The following is a 22,147-nucleotide window of genomic DNA, read 5'->3' on the forward strand; positions in this document are numbered from 1 at the left end:
GAAAAATCTTAGCGTATACTTAAAAATCTTTCTTAAAATCTATAGAAAATTTCTTAAGTAACTAAAATAAAAATAATAAAAAAAAAATACTTTGCGACTTTTTTTTTCTCTTAAATTTTTTGGCTTATGACATGACAGCAGATTAAATGGATCCCTTGGGGTGAATTTTGTCAGAAATTTTTTTGGGTAGTTTTGTGAGGATTGGGGAGTATTTGAATAAGACAAATCGGTTGATTGATCAAAAATCTGGTTCCAAATTGGTGTGACACTGACTTGGTAACGGATTCGGATAGAATCTGGTATCAAATCAGAGTAGCACCAGCTAAATGCCAAATTTTGAATCAATTAATTGACCTGGAAAGCATACGACGTAGAAATGGCTGAAAATCAGACACCAGGCCAACATAACTCTGGTTTCAGGTCAGATTCAATGAAATCCGACTTTAAGACAGAATCATGTCAGACTGAGATTGGATGAGAGCTCGAATTCGACTCAAATTTTATATGGAGTCGAGTTGACTGTTCCATACAATACCCGAGTTGATTCGAGCTCTAGGCTGGATTTTCGGTCAATTTCTACACCCTGTACCTTTCGGGCAACTTGTCCTACAGTCCAGAATATTAACCCAAACCTCCTCACAACCACCTCCCAAAATAATTTCTGACAAAATTCATCCCATTTTCATCACACAAAATTTGCACGTCTTTTTCAGCAATCTCCATAATAATGAGTTTTATTTTTGTGTACACATTTATAGGGCATTATACCCATCGACATCATCATGATCTCTATCGAGGTGACATTCGTTCTGCTGATGTCATAAGATTATGCAAATTTTATTTATCTCGCTCTAAATGTGTGTTTAATATTTATTTTTTTGTGTAAAAATTGATTCCGCATACAAACTTCTTCTTATTTTTTTTTTTTGTTTTGTACTTGTGAGAAAAATTCACTCAAAAAAATTTTTTTTTTGATTCCAAAAATAAATTTTGCATAATTTTGTTGTCTTTTTTTGGGGATGGGAATTGACAATGATTATGGGTTTTTTGGTTATTTCAAACGATATTTTTTGGGAATTTCCTGATGTTTGACACAATGCCTTTAAAGATTGTAATAAGCCTACCAAAAACCCATAATCCTCTTCAATTCCCATCGCCAAAAATAGTAGTTTGTGTATAAAGTTTATGAACATCACATTAAAAATTTTTATCATCCTATCTAATTAGTTTTTTTTTTTTTTTCATTTAATATAAAATTAATTAATTATGTTTAAATCACTTCTGTCTGCACATCAATCGCATCTTAATGTTGCTCCAGTACTTCACGAAAATCTTTTCGTACTTTCCATAGTATCAGCTCTAAACATGCACGGGAATCTTCAAAACTACAATGACCATTCTCGGCTGTTTGTATATCACGCTTGAGAATGCAATTTGTAAGTGATTTTAATGAGCGTCGATATGGTAGTCCATAATAATGGGGAAATATAATCGCCGTATCAATAATTGACTTGTGTATCAGCTTTAAGGCTTTGAGATCATTTTCGATCGAATGTCCGATCAGAATTGTATCTTCAAATATAAACTTTAGAAGATCTTTTTGTACTTCTTGTAATGTTTTAACGGTTCTATAATAACCGTTTGAGCTTGTCGAACTCGAACTTGAATTTGATGCTGTTGAGGCACGTCTCATACCATTATTTGTGCCAATATTCAGATCTTTTTCTGTTATACCCGAGAATCGTGTATTATAATCAACAATGTCTCGTTCCGGACGCACAAAGCTTTCATAAAACATATTTCCATCAGATCTAACAAATGTAACTTTTGTTAGTTCCAATCCACAGCCAGTAAAACACATTTCACAGTCAACTGCAAAAACACCTGTATTACCATCTTCTGGCGGTGGTCCTGGACGACGTTTTGTGCGAACAAAGCCTTCATATGGACCATTCAGACCAGCTGATACACCAGTCCATACGTGGACTCTATTTGCTGTACATCCATTAATATAATTTGAATCATAATCTCGTCCGCAACATGAATGAACTCGACGCATTTGTTGTCCATCATAAAATTGATTCAATTTACCCCAATGATAAAGGCATGGCTCGGTTGTAACATAATCGCCATCGTTAGTGACGAAAAATCCTTTACCGCATCTCGAGCATTCCTTTTGTGAACTCACCATAGACGTATATTGTCGTGGTACAGTTTTAATGCTTGGTGATTGTCTCAATTCATAATCATCGGATGGTGATGATGATCCCGATCCTTGACCACTATCACTATCATTAATTTCACATCCGAAATTCTCTTTTGTTGGTACTAAGCCATCATTTTGATTTACTATAATTGGACTGCCACTATAATATGCAGTTGTTGATGCCATTGCCAATTTACGTTGTGAAATAAACTCGTATGGTGGATATTTGTAGATTATTGCCATACTTGGTGCAACATCATACTCAATTGGAAAGCCGAGAAGTCGCATTAACATTTCATCCAATAGATAATTACGTAAATAATGTACCAATTGTGCTTCCGTTAAATTTAATTTTGTATGTTGTCGTAATGGTGGCTCGAGTGCACGATATCTCTGTTCTTCACATCTCTCATAACTTTTCATTATTTGATTATGATTATTATGGGCATTTGAAGATGATGATGATGTTAATGTCGATGATTTGCCATTTTGATTGCGTGTTGTACGCTGTTTTACGTAATGATGATTCACCTTACGCTTATTTTGGGTACGCTTTTGCTTTGGTGAGTCTTCACTACTTGTTGATGTTTCATTTGTCACATCTGATTCGCCATCAATCGATTGAACCATTGATGATGGATCTTTAAAGAAAATAACACAAAAAATAAACTAAATTTGAGTTTTTCTTTCTTTTTTTTACAACAAAAAAAAATGCTTTGTGAATCTTTTTAAAATTATTTAATTTTTTTTTAAGTGTGTGTAAGTAAAATTTTGTTTGTGTGTGTGTGTGTGTGTGTTTATGTATGTGAAGGTAATAATGTAATGTAACTTAGTAATTGCGTCTACTTCATGGCATTGATGAAGCAATAAAAAAAAAGTGTAATTAACATAAGAGCGTTTACTATTTGCAAAATAAAGCTTCATCAGCAGTTTTATCACCTTAACCCTTTTTATTAATATAGTTGGTGTTATTTTTGTACCCTTGGATAAGTTTGTTTAGTGATTTGCAAATTTTTTTCTGTGATGATCTTCAGTTGGAAGTTTTGATATTATATTATATACTCTAAATGCGGTAAAAAGGCTCTAAAATTGATTTTAAACTTTAAATTCAATCAAAATTTTCATGTTTTTCTAAAATTTTAAAACAATTTTGATTGACAAAATTTGAATTTTAAAATGTTTACTGCGATAGAAATAGCTTTTGAACGGTAAAATAGTTCAAAATTGAATGTTTAACTGAGCTATACAAATGAGAAAGACTTAACGACCGAACTTCAGCTCTTTTATTAATACTAAATGCGTATCGCCTCTGTATGGCTTTAAAATGAATACCAAATAGAAGCAACAACCATTTATGGTCAATAAAAGTGCTTTAGCAGAACCTTTAAACCTTAATTTCACCCTAACAGGCAAATATCATCCTTCCATGGTACAGAATGATCATTATGGTACCTAAAAGATGTAACTTTCCCTAACGGTCAAAGAAACCGGTCAAATGGACCTAAAAGTGGTCAAAGGGTCCTCAAAGCGGTCTCTTTGACTGTTTTGGAAAGAGACATTTTTTAGGTACCGTGGTGATCTTTTTGCAACATGTAAGCATACTCTTTGCCTACTTAAGGTACCTCTATTAGAGTTTGCTTCTTAAAATCAGACTCCTCTTCATTTATTTCACTCAAAATTAACTAAAATCTCCTAAAGATCATCACATCACACCATCAAAATTAATTATATCCATTAAAGACTGTCATTCTAAACTACTTAACAGAAAAAGATCACAAAAAAGCAGAAAATAGCTTAATTAGAAAGATGAAAATGATATTTACAATGTAATAAAAATCAAGATTAATTAAAAAGTAGGCAAACACGTGCCAAGTACATCATCACCATATTCAAGTGCCATTTCCCCAATAAATGAGATAGAAAGAGATAATTATGAAGAACAAGAAGGTGTTATATTGTAAATACTATGTCTATAACTTCCTATTAAATCCACCATACAGTTATTATTGTCCGTAGAAAGTCATGAAGTAAATTGTTTTGGTTATATCTTGAGATTAGTGTCATGCAGTAAAGATTAATTGGTTTTTTAAGATGATCTTGCTGGTTGATTAGATTTCTGTAGATGGAACAGCTGTTCAACTTTCAGGAGAAATTTCATGCTGATGAAATCATCTTGGTTTCACGAAAATCAGCAAGTAATCACTAAAGTCTAACCTTAATATCAATTTTTAGGTCATCACTAAGAAGAATTTTTTCATTAAAATTGCTATGGATGAACTTTGAACTAACATAGCCTCAATATTTGTAGCAAATCTTCATCTTAGCAACTCAAACTTTAAATACACAAATCAACTTTCTATTTAATTAATTCAATTGCACTTTAAACTTTGTTGAAAGTTTTCGTAACTTTGTAAGACTACTTAATAGACAAATAACATGCTTTTATGGCACAGAAATGCCACTTCGGGACGCAAAAGCGGTCTTTTTTGTCTGATAGGAATTATTTATCAAGTCTGGGATCGTATTCTCGACTAAAATTTAGATGAAGGTTCAGCTAATCAGTATCAAATGAAGTTTCAAATTCGCAAAGTTTTGATTCTTTTTTAACAAGTTTCACCAGAAATCAAAGTCGACTTTTAAGGCTTCGCTAAAGCACTTTTGCTATATGACAGCAATTTAGACTCCAAATGAAAGCGGCTTCCGTAATAAACGATATTTTCGAAACCCACACGAAATAGAAATTGCGGAAAATCTGATTCGATGAAATCCGTCCTTAAATCAGAAAGAAGTCGGCTTGAATCTGGATTTTTGGCCATTTTTAAGTCCTGTCCTTTCCGGTTTTAGTGGAGCCATAATTGGTCCATGACGGTATCTTCTTCATTTATGTCGCTCGTGTTTATATTGAGCTAAGCAGTCTCTTATATGCAAAATCCGACTCAAATTCGAGCTCTAGGTTTCGCTTATTGAATCCAATTAAATCACTCAAGTAGCACAAGGCAGTGAGAAAATGGGTCGAAATCAGTCGTCACGATAACTTCGTGTCTTACCGTTATTACAGCCCTAGCGCACACGTTGTGTCATTCGAGTTATTTACATTAAATGTCTATCAAGTTCAGCACAAACCACCAACAAACAATACAAAGCCTTCCTAACCACCGCAAATTCTAAGAAGCAAACAAAATCACGTGAAATTACCAAAATAAAAGCATGAGCCATCAACCATATGTCTTCTCTAATTGAACCGTTCATTCACAGTCAGCTTTTTTGGCTTATAATATGATTGATATCTTGTTTGTTTTCAAAACAAGGTTCAACAATTTTTTTCGAAAATTAATCGATAAGAAAGTGCATTAACCATTTTACCTACCACTGCTTTAACGTCAGAAATTACAACAACAAAAGCGTAAATTAAGTTGTTCGCAAAAAAGAAGGAAACTGAAGAAGCCACACGTGATTGATGACTTGAAGAGTCTTAAGGTTGAATGAATTTACTATCAAAAAAATCATACTTAATTGAATCTATTAAACAATACAATGAACTTGACGAGGAGGTTCTGTTCAGGAAAAATATACTGCAATTATTATTTATTGCAAATTGCATTTGCGGCAGTAAAAAAATAGACAATTGTTCAGAAATGCGCAACAAGTACTCGACGATGCATGCAAAAAAAACAATAATTGTTTTTTTATTTTTTGCGCAGCTATGATAAGGGGGAGTCAAACATGTCTGACAATCGATGTCGATTGATCGGTTGAAAAAAAATATTCATATGACATGACTTTACCATAGTTAGACTGAGATGAAGTGAATGTGATAAAAAAAAGTTGGAGAAACAAGACATATGTAATTGTATAAGTTGACAAGCATGATATGTATGAAGCTGCTTATTGCTTGTTTTTTGATAACTTTTTTAGGTAGCTTTTAAGATAATTTTTTGGACAATTTTTAATTTGTTACCGAATCTACACACATGGAAGACAAGTGGTTGCCATATGGTATTAAACCATATGGTAGTAAATATGAAAATTGCCATTTCAATAATATGTGGGCGCCATTTGGCTGCCATGATATACTTATTCTCATCAATCCTTCATCTTAGTATTAGAACTTGGCTTAAGAGCATAGCAGAATCTGAGGTATCGATAAAAATGAAGTCGAACTACCAGTGTAACAGAATAAAAGCTCGGTAATCGAATGGACAAGCAAGAGTCTGCAAATCAAAATCATTATCCAAAGTTAAGGATGTGAATCTGATAAAAATGGTCGAAATTGATCGAGAAATGATCAAAACTGTGATTGACCATTGTGTTGACTCGAAAAGCAGAAATCAGTTGATCGATCCATACACCATGTCAAATTGACTCTGACATGGTGCCATGTCAGTCCATCTCAATTTTGGTATGAAGTCAGATTATTGGATCAATAATTCGAAACCAGGACGTCGTAACTCTGACATGACGTCTGATTCAATAAATCGGGCACTTGGTTATACTTGCTTATGATCGGATTTTTGATCGATTAACCAACTTGTGGTATTCTGGAGAGAGGACTGTGATCAGACTAGAATACACAAATGCCCAAACTTTGAACTTATAGCAATCACAGCCTCACATCCTCCTGATTTTCCAAGCTAATTGAAAACTCCATTAACTCTCACTAGATTCGCTTCCATCTCCAATAAAAAACATCTAACAAAGTCATTAAACTTCCCAGACAATAATCAACCCACACACTCAATTTCCTATATAACCAGCCACCAAAAGTGAATGTGAAATCGTATCCACATTCCAGTCGATAATATGTGAAAACACCTCAATATAAAATGTATATATATAAATCAAAACTAGTCACATTAGTCAGACCATGTTAGTGTATATATGAGAAAGACGGAAGGAAATAAAAATAAATATGAAATAATATTTCAATGAAACTCACCATCAGCACATGTCGCAAGATATTTTCCGTTCGCTGAGAAACTCATATCCATAACGGAGCCTGTATGTCCCTTTAATGTGGTCAATAGCCACTTGTGTGAATAATTTGTCTTATCCGTTCGCTTTTTCAAATTTGAGCGTTTTGAGTTATTGTTAATGCTTGTCTTATTGTTGGTATTTGTCGTTTCTGATAACTTTTTTGCTGTTGATGATTTATTATCCTTCGGTACGTAATCGTCATTTCTTTTGTTTGCCTCATCTAGAATGATAGGAAATAAGGAAATTCATGAATAATAAGGCAAGACAATGTAAAAAAAATAATCAGAACAGAATTGATAAGAATTATCAGTAAATATTATCATGGCGAAAAAAGTTTTAGTTCCTCATAGACAACAAGCAATGATGAACAAATTTGTTGTGAGATTAAATGTCGAACATAGCATTTGATGTCATTTTTTAGTGTCACATGTGCTTCTGTTCAAAGAAAAAAAAAATATATTTTTTTTTATTTCAAGTCGTGCCTCCATGACGTCAAATGACGACTTTTTATTTGTTGATTTCGCTTGATCATCTCCATCGCGAATTCAATGATTTTTCTACGCGTGAAAATAATATTTATTTCATTTTAGAAAAAAACATTTTATTTCACGATATGAATTTTTAAAATTTTATTTTCATCACCAGCTTAAGTGGTTTTTGAGGTTTTTAGCTTTAATGAATATTTTGTTTATGGGATTTCGATAAATTTATGATTTTATGGTTGTAAATTATCCTGGGTTGTTGGGAAATTTTGGGGTGTTTGTTTTTATTGGCCAGACCTCTGCTACACTCAGTTGACCAACTGAGCAATGAGCGACCACTGCGCAACCGGTGTGCCGCGATCCACAAATGTGCTGCCAAAAATATTAGGAAATTCCATGTCATGTGCGGATTCGATCTAGATTGAAAAATTAAAAGGTTGTCCCCACCCATTGCTGTAGACTTACATAGTTCATACTGAAATTAAAGCTACTCTTTTTATGGCATTACTGCCTATGACCTCCAAAGGAAGACTTTAACTAGATATGATTCGAAAAAGGACAATTGAAATTGCTCCTGCCGAATCTCGAACCCAAAACTTCAGAGTCGGGTATTTCAAATATAAGATATCGAATTACTAACTCATTCCGCCACCGATCCCCTCTAACACACTTTTGTCCTCCTTGATATACCTAATTCATTACCATAAAACCCTCAAAAAAGTCAATCACACTACATCTTGCCCATGAAAATTAACATTAAATCGCAACAAAAAAAAATTGTTCTCCGCAGTGTGCCTCAATAACAAAGCGTCTTATCACCTGATCATATTTCTATCAAGTCACATCGCGACAACTCCAAGGTCATAACTTAGTTCTACTTCACATAAAAAAAAAAATCAATACAAAAATCAGAACAACCTTGAATGCCTAATTCAAGCCCCCCAAACATGACCATGTAATTCTCGGTCCATCGAATATTTTGTTGCTTGATAGTCGTAGAATTTGATTAATACATTTTTAATTTCAAGCTTATTTCGTGCTTTTTGGCACAAAAATGATTTTTTTCTATTTGATTATATTCGTAGTAATATTTTGTGATAGCAAATACTACACAAAATGTGTGTACAAAGTTATCAACAATCCATTATGTAGAATGTTAGCGTAAAAATGCTTGTCTAACTCAGATAATAAAATGACGCATATATACATGTAGTTCTCATCTTTATTTATAATATGAATTTTACTATGTGTGGATGAGATAATCATCATTTGTGTGAGACTTAGTTACTTTAATGTGGATCCATGTGGATCAGATAAAATAGCTATGACGAATTAAAAACCGATGATAAATAACTTTAAAGGGTATTTTCGAGTTGCTAGAGGTTTTTTGATAATGTTATCGTAACGTGTAATATTGGTGGTTTATGATTGAGTTTTCAAAACAATTGATAAAGCTATGGACATGTTTTGGGTGTGGGATTGTTTGGATTTTTGAGTGGTTTGGGATTAAAAGTCACTGAATTTGAATGTGGGGCTCCAAATTGAGTTTAATGAGGTCTAGTCGGCTTTTTTACACAATATTCAAGTTGACTTTGAGGACTAAATGGTAAGATGGACCCCCAGACCCCATCCTTAACTCCCTCTTACTCCTAATAGCTTCCTTATTATAATTTGAATGCAGAGCTCTTAATTGAGATGAATTAAGTCGAGGCGACTATTTTATGCATAATCCAAGTGGACTTGGATGACTACGGGGTAGGATTGACCCCAAAACCCCATCACTAATCCCTTCTTACACTTAAAGGTTCCTTATTATAATTTGAATGCAGAGCTCTTAATTGACTTGAATAAAGTCAATTTGTCTATTCCATACAATATTGAAGTCGACATCGAGGACTAAGTACTAGGATAGACCCCCAAAACCCCATCCTTCACCCCTCTTACTCCAAAGAGCATCATCCTTCATTTTTCCACATTTAAAACTTTACATCATTTACAGATAATCCCCAAAATCAACTCAAATAGCTTTTAAAATTCACCTAAATAATTATTCAACTCCACATTAATATTCACAAAATCCACTCATAGCCATTTTTAATCATCACAATTTACAATCAAAGTTCAAAGTCGATTTTAAGACTCGTCGTTGTCTGTTTGTATTTCCAGATGACAACAATCCCGCAAATTATCAATAAATTATCTCATACTGTGCTGCTTGCTTCTTTTATGCATTCACACCTCTCACACAATTCAAGAATCTCAATCAAGGACGTTGAATTTGAAGATTCATTCACCTTCATTAAGAATTATTCAAAATGCAACAATAAGTCTTAAGCATAGGTTGACGACCTTCAAATTCTTATCTTGAATGATGCTTAGTCATAATTTTTTTCAAAAAAAGATTTATAGTCGCGCATTTTATTTCCTCGTGCCATGAAGTGTATGTTGCTGTATAATGTCGAGTAAAAAACCTTAGCCCTGATAAACATTATTGTAAATTATTCTCAATTGGCAACTAGTAACATATTCCATTTTTCCAATATAAACACGCGCGACTATATATTATGTTCTCATTCACTCTGTGACCAATTTCTCAACTACAATGACAAAAAAGCACAAGCAATTGTATTTATGCGAATAAAACATAGAAGAGAAATAGAATAAAAACAAAACATAAAGGCAGAATGAGTTCAGTAATTTATTATTTATTTTTTTTTATTTTTTATTTGACCGGTTGAATTCAATTAAGTATCCAATAATGTGCTGCATGTGTATTTCACAGGTACATGTGACACTGTTTCTCACATTCAATATAAAAAAAATATATATAAATATATATCGTGAATTATATCAGCAGATTGCATATACGTTTATGTGATTGCAAATAAAATAAAAATGATTTTTTGTGTGGGAGTTGGATGGGGAAGGTATGGATGAGTGGGCTGGAGGTTGATCGGATTGCTATTAGATAGAGAAGTAGTATTGAATGTAGGATTGTATGGGGATTTAATCATGTGAATCCAATTCAAGTTCAATTTTTCCTTAACATACAAGCATATGCTCAATGAGCATCTTAAGGTACCTAAAGAGCATGCTCATTGGTACCGTAAAATGCTCAATGATAATATGCTTGTATGCTAGGATTTGCTTGAATGAGTCAAAGCTGCTCGGTAGCTTAGTCGTTTCGTCCTTCGGGACTTACTCATTGCACATCGACCCAGTGATCATGGGTTCGAATCTCGGTATGAAAAACTTATCACATGTGACATTTTGAAGCAAATGCGCTTGAAATTTCAAACAACCTCCCTTTAGAGGCTCTAGGCAGGAGTGTCATTCGAAAAGTGATTCAAATTCAACTTTAAAATCTAAATCCAGGCTTGAGTGCCCTGTAGATTAGCTCCAAGATGCTTATAATGCTGAACTGTGAGATCTTTAAGATCTGAATAGCTTAAAGATTATTTTATTTCATTTAAATGGATAAATTAACTTGTTTAACTGTAATGGATTAACGATTATGTAACACAAATCGACCAATCCACAGCACTTGAACCCAACCAAACTCGATTGACCAACCACCTCCCCAAAACTCCCCGCACATTGCCATTTAAGCCTCGTTAAATATATTTATGTTATTTTTAAAACTTTTTTTTATTATTATTCCCATGATAATTTATTCATATTCACATGTATTCAAACTGATGACAGTATATCTGATTATATGTAGATATGAAATATGAGAGAAATATAATTCAATACTGTTAAAATAAGCAAAAACGAGCCCACGGCATGCATAGTGAAAGTTCAACTTGCGCATTTTGTAATATTTACATTTCCATCTTCCTCACTTTCCCCCTCATTTGACTGTTTTTAAATTGATAACATAAAGTAAACCTTTAGATTAGCATTTCAAGTTGTGGTTTACGCTATAAAATTTTGTTATTTTTTTATTTTTCAAGCTCTTTATCTAAGATAATGAAAAAGTGGTTAAAAGTGGTTTTTTGTGAATTATTTAATATTTTTTCTCATTGCCTGTGTGAAGTTATTGTTTTAAAGTCTGCGGTCAGTTTTCGTATGTATTGTAACTAATTTGATCATGAAACAGCCACAGAAGTCCAACTAATTAATGCTTGATAAATTTCAATTGTATTCTATACCAAGCAATAAAGACTTCATTGACTTAAGGTTAAATAAGATATGACTTATTACCATGTCCTAGCCTAGACAACGTGTCCCAATTCATTGACAAAGGAAAAACCATTTCCTTGGAAATTTTCAATTCATTGACCTCAATTATGACTGTTTATTTTATCAAATCTCTCACCTTAAGTACTTTAAAATGAACACATTGATAATATCATTGCAAGTGCTATCAAATCATCCACAATTCAGTGACTTTGGTACTTCTACCCCAGACAACAATGAAAATCAAAAAGGTGTTAATTAAAGACATCAAAAATAAGACTTGCCAGATATATCACTCAGGCCGTATAATTAGTGATGATACATTAATTGATACATCAAATGATCGTACGATATGAAAAAAAATGCTCATTATTTGTAAAGATAAATCTTTACAAAAGAATCATATATAAGAATTCATAATTGACATTGAAAATAAATTTGCAATATTGTGTTTATATTGTTCAAAAATTTTCTGACTTAATAGTTGTGTGACGAGTGAATTTTTGTTAGAATTTCAAAGTTCTTTACTATTAAGTCATTTTAAACTATTACGGCACACATTTTGCTATGGCAAAGAAGCAAACAAGCGAGTAAGACCTTCAAAATACTTAATATTTACTGAATAAATCAAGAAATAAAGCTTGAAGTGAAGAAGGGGCTTGAAACTGTGATTTTTTTCAAAATTTGAGATTTCAAATATCAAAAATCCGTTAAAATTTTTTTGAATTTTTGACTATAAATCTAAATGCGTTCTTTATCCTCAAATTCACTCTTGCAACTCCCACTTCTATTACAAATGTTCAATCGAATCAGCCGATGTCATTCACAAAGCTTCCTAATTGTTCATGACACTTGTAAGTAGTTGTGACTATACGTTGAATTGTCATTTCAATATCAATACGATTGCATTAACTACTCAAAATAAATTTCCATAAGAAATTTTCAAGGTTCCAATAAAAAAATATTGTTACTTTATCGATTCCCTAACGTGTTTCTTTTCCTCCTTTCAAGTTCTGACACGCAATTTCGCTCTCATTTTTAATTCCATTTAATTAATTCGAAATCATTTCATTCATGGGAACATTGCCACTTGAAATGGATTTATAATCATTCATTTAAATTACACTGAAAAATTCTCAAACACGAGAAATTTTTCAGTTTTTCATAAACAAAACTTTTTTTCCTTCTTTTTTCAGTCGAAGAGAAGCTAAAATTAAATAAGATTGGTTTTAAAAATAAACTTTTTTTATTTTCTCACTGCGCAGCATGCTCGCTCAATATTCAGTAACTGACCCGATAACGTCAACAACAGAAATGAGAGTGAGTGAAAAGAAGAAATAAATGTCAATTGAAATCACCTGCCAAGTAATTGAAGCATTGAGAATGAAAATTTTTGTGAGTGGAGTGGTCTTTAGGAATTGGAAATGGAATTTGTGGTTAGAATTTAGGTTAGGAGGCCGCTGGATTGTTTGAGGTTATGTGTAACGAAATATTTTGTAAGAATTAGTATGGAAAAATGTGAGCTGCACGATATTAGTAGCTACTTGGTGCGTTTAGTGACATTTGGCATCTTAAGTGTATTCAATGACTTTCACGCATCGCAAGAGTATTCAGTAACTTTTTCACATCTCAAGTGTATTCAGTAACTATTTTGCATCTCGATTTTTTTCAATGCCACACAAGATGATTCAAAACTTTATCATAATTTGACAAGCAATTAAGGTCCTATGCACAACGGCTCACATTTACGTCAATTCCAAATCTGATCTTCAGCAACTCAACGGCAAATATCTCATCTGCAGCTGATCAAAATCAAAAATCACCACAAATGCGTTTTTTTTTTCACAAAAGTCTCGTATAAGAAGTTAAGTAAAAAAAATAAAAAATTGAGTTCCACCATATCGCTTAAAATCTTAAACGTGCTACAATGTTCATAGACAAAAAAAAATTAAAAACCACTTGACGAGGTTTTGTGTTTATGACTTTTCAATTCTCAATTCCACGCGACGTTTTATTTCACTTTTGTATGAATATGCATAAAAATTAATTTGTACAGATCTTACTTACTTAATTTCCAAGTATGAAGCACTTTTGAGATAATTAAGTAATTTGTAATATAGTTAGATGGGATAGTGACCTTACAAAAGTTTGTTTGCTAAATAATTAGCTTTGCTACTTATCGTATACATCATTACAAAAAACAAAAAGATTGACTTGATTTACGGCCAAGTGATCACATCAACTGATTACACAGTTGTACGTGTATGCAGTTAGCTAAAATGACATGCATGATTCGATTGTTGATTTTGTAAAAATGTCTAATTTTATTCAATTTTTCCAGACTGTGGAAATGTCGAAGATGGCCGTTATTTTTATTTTCAAAAATATAAATGGCCGTTTATTTTTGAATTTTGAATGACCGTTATAAAGCTTCCAAAATTTTTATTATTAATAAAACCAAAAAATTATTACGAAATTCATTATTTCTTAAACTATGAATCATATTTAGGTCGTGTAATAACAAATCAAGCTTCATGTGACAGTTTAAGTCAAAAATTTACAGATTTTAATATCGATTTTCTAACGGTCAAAATTAATAGCTAAAATTAAACTTTCGACGTTTTTTGAATCCTTCGACATTCAGTGTCGAAGGATTTCGACACTCAGTTTTCACAGTCTGAATTATTCATTACATCAGACAATTTTTTGATTCGAATGAAAGTTGCCGGATTATGAAATTTTGCGAAGCTTTTTCTGTTGTGAGCTAGTCACGAGATTCGGATGGAAGATGTTGCGCATGTTTTTTTGGTTATTTCTAATTTTTTATAAATTTATTGAGTTATTAACAAAAATGAAGATTAATTTATAATTTATGTCAAAAATTTAACATATTTATTGAATTTTTCACACTTTCTTATGTAAAATGATGATTTGTGGAATGGTATATTGGATGAAATGAGAATTGATCATCGAATTTGTATAAAAATATTTTTTAAATGTTTGCATCTCAAGTGTATTTAATAATTTTTTCGCGTCTCATGTGTATTCAGTAATTTCTTTGCATCTCAAGTGTATTCAGTAAAATTCTGCATTTTGAGTGTATTCAGTAACTTTTTTGCATCTCCAATGTATTCAGTAACTTTTGCATCTTAAATATATTCAGTGATTTTTCGCATCTTAAGTGCATTCAGTAACTTTTTTACCATATTAAGTGTATTCAGTGACTTTTTTGCATTTTAAGTGTATTCAGTGATTTTAAGCAGGTAACTTTTTTGCATCTCAAGTGTATTCAGTAACTTTTTCGCATCTTAAGTGTATTCAGTAACTTTTTCGCATCTCAAGTGTATTCAGTAACTTTTTCGCATCTCAAGTGTATTCAGTAACTATTTTGCATCTCAAATGTATTCAGTAAATATTTGCAATTCAAATAAGTCATTCATTTAAGTCTACATATTTTAAAAAAATTCAGTATATAATTCATGAATTTCCTCATTTAAATTCAAACCTCATCTTTCACCTACAGAAAATTTTCAAAAAATCAACATGAAGCAAAAAAAAATCATTTAAATATAAAAATAACAAAAAATTTTCAATTTGTTTTCATTCTATACGCCCTATTAAAATATCATTCTCAAACGTCTGTGATGGCTTTTTTTCGAAAAATATTTAATTTGTCATTTTACTCTCGTTCTTTGAAACGTGAACTTAATTTGTTTTTGTTGTCTCAATTTTCATTGTCTTGTGATGATGATCCACATAGAAATGCATTGTTTTTATAAGTGAATCTCTTATTGTACGGATTATAATAGTGAAAATTGTCTCATCCTATTGTATGAATGAAAAGATGAGATATAATAAGAAGAAAATATAGGAAAACAAATGTTTCGCGTTTGAATGAAAAACTGCTTAACAATTCTTTTGTTGAACAACAAAGTGAAAAATAATAATAAAAAAAAAATTGCAACATAAATTATTATTTCACAAAACTCATCTCCTACTGCAGCTCGTGTTTTGTTTACCATGAGAGAGGAGATGAATCACAAAAGATTATTTAATATTATTTCAACAATAGAAAATATGATAAAATTTTGTGTTAGGTTGGAGAGTTTTAGCTTTAAGGGGGGTCATGTTGGATCATGAATCAGGTGACGCAAGGGGTCATCATGGATCATGAATCATGGATCAAGCAGACAATTGGCATCATAGATCATGCATCGGGCAAGTGACATCATGGCAAGTGATATCATGGACCATACATAAGACAATCATCATTCAGGCTAGAACCATCATGGATCATGCATCTTTCAACACAAGGGACATCACAGATTATGCAATCACACAATACATGAGGGTTTGGCTTGTGACTTAAAACTACTGAGAGTAGCTCAAATTGAATCAAATTCGCTTTCTTCAAACTTTGTCTTTCCAGCATCCAGAATCACCTATATTGTAATATCGTGAGGATTGTGCAAGGCCGTGTCATATCGACAACACTCTGATATAATTATTAAGAGTTCCGTCTCTGGTGAGAATCGAACCCATGGACTCACAAAAGAGTGATTCACATATCCGCTATGTTGCCTAACCACTCGGTCACAGAGGCTTTATTGTCGAACTGGCAGTTTTGCTTATATAATGCTTAATTCTTTGTAGCAACCTAGGCTCCAAGTAGGAGTGGTTCCAGTAAGTAAGTAATGCTTAATTCTCCAGATTCCACCCTGCTCAGACACATCATACCTAAAGGAGACATCCATCTCAAAATCCTCCCATACAAAGACAATCTCTTAACAACTCAACATCTCCCAAGTCTGCAAATCACCAGAATTGCATTTTTAAATAGCTAAAAGATGTGAAAGCATAGCATTCCGTTGGCCTATTTGCAACCTTTTTGTCATGATATGAAAAATGAAGCATCCACTGTACTCCAACGTTTTCTCATAAATTTTTAGATACTGTATGTACTCTATTGTTACTGCTCAAGTATACACACAACTGAAAAAAATACGCCGCTCAAGGTGAATTCTATAGACATTTTTTTTTTTTTTGTTTACTTTAATAAGTTTGAATTTTAAAATACGTAAAAAAGTTATATTTTTGACAAGCATTAAATATTCGTCATCATCGTAACGACAATGAATGTAGACTCGACGACAAACGCACGAAAAAATAAAATAAATGTGTATATTTATTTATTATTATCTTTGTTGTTGTGATATCGCAATCACATGGTTTGAGATTAATTACATAACTCCCCAACTCAATTTTCATTGTGCTGCTAATTTTTTTTTTTTAGTTATATTTTCATGTTTCATGTCTCAAGATTGAATGATTTTTTGGAGCACTTATTGTTATCATTCAATATGAAATTGCTATGCTGCCTGTTTTGTAACTTTAGTTGCAATTGTTTGTGAGAATTGCGATTGTGTACACAGTTTGGGTGGTCGGGTTAATGATATATTTAAGAGAAATTTTCTGTATGTCTGGAATATTATAATGTAAATATTAGCAAATTATCTGTATGGAAGTACTTGAGATGTTTATCGAGATATTTTTTCTAAGATTCTTTTAAACAATTTAATTAATAATAAACAGAAAATGAATATTATAGATAATTTCTTACCACTTTTTTGCGTTTTATTTTGTGGAAATGAACATTTTTAATGGTTTTATTAGAGAAATAATTAAGAAATACTTTTTGAGGTGAGAAAAATATTTTTGAATTTTTGAAAACCGTTAACATTTTTAAAAATTAATTTTTAATCTTTTAGACAAATTTTATGAGAAAAATGATCGAATTGCTGAGAAATTTTCAATTTTTTTGAAAAAATTCAAATTTTTGAAAACCGTTAAATTTTTAAAATTATTTTTTAAACAATTTGAATGGCTTTTCCCATCAAAATCTTAAAAATAAACTTTCAAAACTCTAAAATCCTCATTAATCATCCCCCTTATTACAAAATTATTCTATTTTGTGACTCAATTGCATGACAAATTACTCGTAAATTTGTATTATATTCAAAAAAGGCAATAATAGACACAACGATCGAGCCAAAAACAATAATAATTTAATTTTCCATTTTATCGTGAGCATTGAACGATCGTGATCAAGACTACATGAATTTACAGCTGGTGTTTATAAGCAAATAATTCAAGCCAATAAGGAAAAATTTTCTCAAAGAATTTAAATAAATTTTACACTCATCGTGTTAAAAACTTTCAAAATAATATTGAAATTCCAAACAGTTTTTTAATGTAAAAAAAAATAAAGAATTTTTCCCCACTTTTGCCGTGTCGAGAGCAATAAGAAGTAAAACAACAGTAAGCACAAGACCCACCATCATATCTAATGCGATCAAGAAAAAAAAACTTTATTATTTCTGCATTCTTTTTATACGGTACATGAGAAATGTGGAATGAAAGAGGCAAAAAGAATTGCAAAATTATTAAACCAGTTTGCTTTACATCCATCTGCATCTGGCTAGCTTTTCCTTTCCATACTTAATGTAATCTACTCAGATATTTTAAATTCTTTAAAGATGATGCCATTTTATTGCACTATGGCGAAAGAATGGCCATGAAGCGAAACGAGTAAAAAAAAAGATTTATATATAACAGAACTCCGGCACACATAATTTTTTTTCACGTGTATAGTGCGCATCAATACTGTTGATTCTTCTATTTAACATGTCATCATTCAAGTTTTTGCCATTTTTCATTGCTTTATAGTGAAAGACAGTTTTTATTACTTGACCATAAAAATTGGTAACTAGATTTTTTATGTCTTTTTTTTTTTTGTATGGCATTATTTAAGAAATAGGACATGACTTTCGTACTATAATTTACTTTATTTGCAACAACGAAGGGTATAAAAAATTTGAAAAAAGATTAGATGTGAGTCATTGTATGCTATATTCAGCCAGTCAGTCGGGAACGATTCAATCGGATTGCTTTGTATGGAAATTAACAGATTTTATTGTAATTCTACTTTGAATTGGATTTAAATTCAGATGAAAATGGAGAATTTTTTTTAAATTTGTGTAAATTTTTCTGGCGGTAGGAAAAATTGTGCAGCTGGTGATGTTTTAAGAGCATGCAAAAATTCTAGTGGAATTTGGATGATTTTTTGAAATATTTTTTAAGAAGAATTGCGAAACATTTCACAGTCAATAAATTTTCACGACTTATTTGCAATAAAGAACAAAAGTAAATAAATAAATTTAAGGAAATACAAAAATTTCATACTTAAGTTGAGTTTTAAAGACGAAATCGTGAAGCTTTGAATTTTTATGAATCTTTAAGTACCAAGAATAACCACGCGAAATTCTACTCTGACTCAGCACGATGCCACAATTTTTTGAAATATTTTGGTATGACTCAATTTTAATCCACGATCTCAAAATTATACGGAATTTTTTTGGTATCATCAAGATACAACTTCCGGTCGATATTATGGCTAAATTAATGTTAAATTCATGAAATTTGAGTCAATTTCTGATATTTTATACTTTTGCGACTTCTTTAATATTTTTTGCAATATTTGTAGTTTCGTCTCAGTTTACAACTTCTCGTGTCCATTCACTATAGCTGATTCTCGTAAAATTTTTACGTTTTATTTGTTTATTTTTATTTGAGAAATGTTTTTAAAGTTCTTAAATATTTTTTATTATTGCTTCAAAAAACTATAATTTAATTAAAATAAATGTTGCGGTTAAAAATTCACGAAATCTTAATTTTTTTAATTTTTTCAGTTCCAAAAAAGCTTATTTTACCGGTATAATTATATAAATGATTTGCAATTCTATCTGCGATCTTATTTGACAAAATTTCTTCCGACAAAAAAAAAACGAGGTGGTTTAATTATTTTCAATGGATTACTTCCTGACTGTCGAAAAAAAAAATGTTTACTGTTTCAGGAAGTTTTAAGGGGTGACAGTCAATTTTTGGTATATTTTAAAGCATGTGCGGGTAATAATAAAATTTATTTGAAATTTTTAATTCATTTGAAAGTTTTTGTCGAGGTTTTTGAATTTTGAACTTTTTAAGCGCATTTTTGTTTTTATTTATTTTAAAAATTCCAAATTTTTAATTTTTAATATTTTCGTTTCAACATTTTTTCAGATTTACTTTTTAGTTTGATTTTTGAATTTTGAAAATTTTAGTTTGTTCAATTTTTAATTCAAAATGGAATTTCACTTTAAGTTTTAAACTTTTATGTTTTAAATTTGCTTCAATTTTAATTCAAGAATATTTTAATATTATATTATGATTTGGTTTTTGAATTCTTAAAATTTTTTTATATCAAAAATGTCTTCAAACTGTTTTAAAAATTGATTTAAAATAACGAATTCCAAATTTATTAAAAATGATAAATTTCAAATTTCCAATAAATTTCAAAAACGAGTTTTGAATTTCAAAGTTTTATTTTAATATTTTTAACATTTTCAAATATTTCAAATTTTAAACCTTAAATTTTTAATTTATTTAAAAATACAAAAATCTTTGAAATTTATTCAATTTGTCACTCCCTTTTCCTGTCATAAAATCCTTAAATATCCAAAAAAATATCAAAAACATCTTCAGGTACACATCTTGTTCCTTTTACACAACCCTAACCTACTCAACAAAAATCTCATTTCTAGCTCATCATACAAGTTTTTCCAGGTATAAAATCACTAATATTTACAATTTAATCATCCATTGACTGATCATTTTATTAATAAACTCAATACTAAGCACAGAAATTGCATCATAAATACGCAGAAATCAGCATAACCGTTAGTCGGAACTGAATCTGATTCATCATCGTTCCTGTGTTCCACAAAATAAAAAAAAATGATAATCATGTAAGGCTGCATACGCTACGGACCGGGACATTAACACATTGAACAATGATTCTTAAGACTGTGTTGGAGTTTGATGAGAGAACAGACACAGAATATAACCAAAAAGGAATGATTCATTCAGAAAAAAAAACGTTATTTTTGCCGCTTAAATTCCTTTATATGGAAACACGTGGTGATGCTAAGCATGGAAATTCCAAATATTAATATAAATCTTAAACTTACTTTTCTTTTTTCTATGAGCATCATCAGGCTCGGCAAAATACTGCCAAAATCCGTAGACTAATGCTGATAAAATGATTAATCCAATTATTATTGTATCCAACATGGTTCAATGTATTTTTTTTTTCTTTTTTCTTTTATATTCTTTTTAAATTTCTCTCGAAAAAATATTCAATGCACTTTCATACTTTTTTATTAAGTTGAATTATGCTGTATTCCTTGCGATGTTGCTTAGTTATTTACTCTATTTATCATTATCAATAAATATTTCCACACTTGAATTTTTTTTTTTTTTATTTTACTTTTTTTCACATTCGCATAAAAAAATTTTTTATGCAATTTTTCATTTAGAAAATAATTTTGAAATTCAAATTTATATCCATCACTCGATAATCAAAACACTTTTTGGAATCATTTATTTTACAATTTATTTTCATATTCTAGAAATTATTATGAAACTCTTTCGTTTTGTTAATTTTTCTTTCTTTTTTTTGTGACTTTTCTTCTTCACCTTTTTTTATATATTTGTAGGATATGAGAAAAAAAAATAAGAAAATTCACCGAGTGAGCGCGGTAATGCACGTCTTGATCGCTTGAATTCACGATGAGAATTAAGAAAATCATAAAAAAAAACTCGCGAGTAGACTGTTTAGTACATTAGCACTGAAAATGTACTAAACTTGATGGTGTTAGTGATGCAATTGTGTAGATGAGAGGGAAATTAACTCAGAAAGCACGTAAAAATTCATTTTTGGAGTATTGAATGATCACATGTGGGTTTTCAGCTGTCATATTAATCCTCATGACTATAAGTGGTTCCTTTGTTACAAAACGTGAAAACCACGTGGTGTTACAGAATGAATTTTTAAGAAATTTTACAATTTTTTAATTAAAATTTCCGCAGCTAGAAAATCGCATGACTTGAAAAAATTAAAAATTCATGTCCATGCAACACGATAATTTGCGATATATTCTGCCGGCATTCATTGCACGTTATTTTTTTTTTTGTGTAAAGGATGTGATTCATAATGTGAATGCACATGAAATGTATACAACAACAATCAATATACCATGTAATAATTCACACAAATACATTCAAATGCTCACAAATACAAGCAAACTTAATTCAAATTTTAGTACAGCCGTTACAAGCAAAATTCAAAAAGCATTCATAAAAGCTCAATAAATCACATTACTCGATAACTTTTAATTAGACTCACATGTGCTTAACAGTTTTGTGA

The 22,147-nt window shown here is 31.0% G+C and overlaps 2 protein-coding genes across 2 annotated transcripts in view; both read right to left on the reverse strand.

Annotated features, from left to right (window-relative positions):
* LOC139089100 (transducin beta-like protein 2) overlaps positions 1 to 22,147 on the reverse strand; it is a 71,290-nt gene that overhangs the window by 43,339 nt on the left and 5,804 nt on the right. The window lies entirely within an intron of this gene.
* Positions 529 to 21,520, reverse strand: LOC139089099 (uncharacterized). The gene is made up of 3 exons (XM_070638533.1): positions 20,910 to 21,520; positions 7,143 to 7,400; positions 529 to 2,847 (listed from the first exon to the last, which is right to left on the reverse strand). The coding sequence occupies exons 1-3, from the start codon at positions 21,010 to 21,012 to the stop codon at positions 1,304 to 1,306; spliced, it is 1,905 nt and encodes a 634-aa protein (XP_070494634.1). The 5' UTR covers positions 21,013 to 21,520; the 3' UTR covers positions 529 to 1,303.

The sequence above is a fragment of the Chironomus tepperi genome, unplaced genomic scaffold (assembly GCF_022539635.2).
Source record: "Chironomus tepperi strain 1889 unplaced genomic scaffold, CSIRO-AGI_Ctep_v1 contig_175, whole genome shotgun sequence".
NCBI classification, from domain to species: Eukaryota; Metazoa; Arthropoda; class Insecta; order Diptera; family Chironomidae; genus Chironomus; species Chironomus tepperi.

Coding starts and splice junctions, on each gene's coding strand:
- LOC139089099 (XM_070638533.1), bottom strand. CDS start 21,012: ATGTTGGATACAATAATAATTGGATTAATCATTTTATCAGCATTAGTC. Junction 7,401..20,909: donor TGCTCATAGAAAAAAGAAAA/GTAAGTTTAAGA, acceptor CTATCATTCTAG/ATGAGGCAAACAAAAGAAAT. Junction 2,848..7,142: donor TCTTGCGACATGTGCTGATG/GTGAGTTTCATT, acceptor TTTTCTTTAAAG/ATCCATCATCAATGGTTCAA.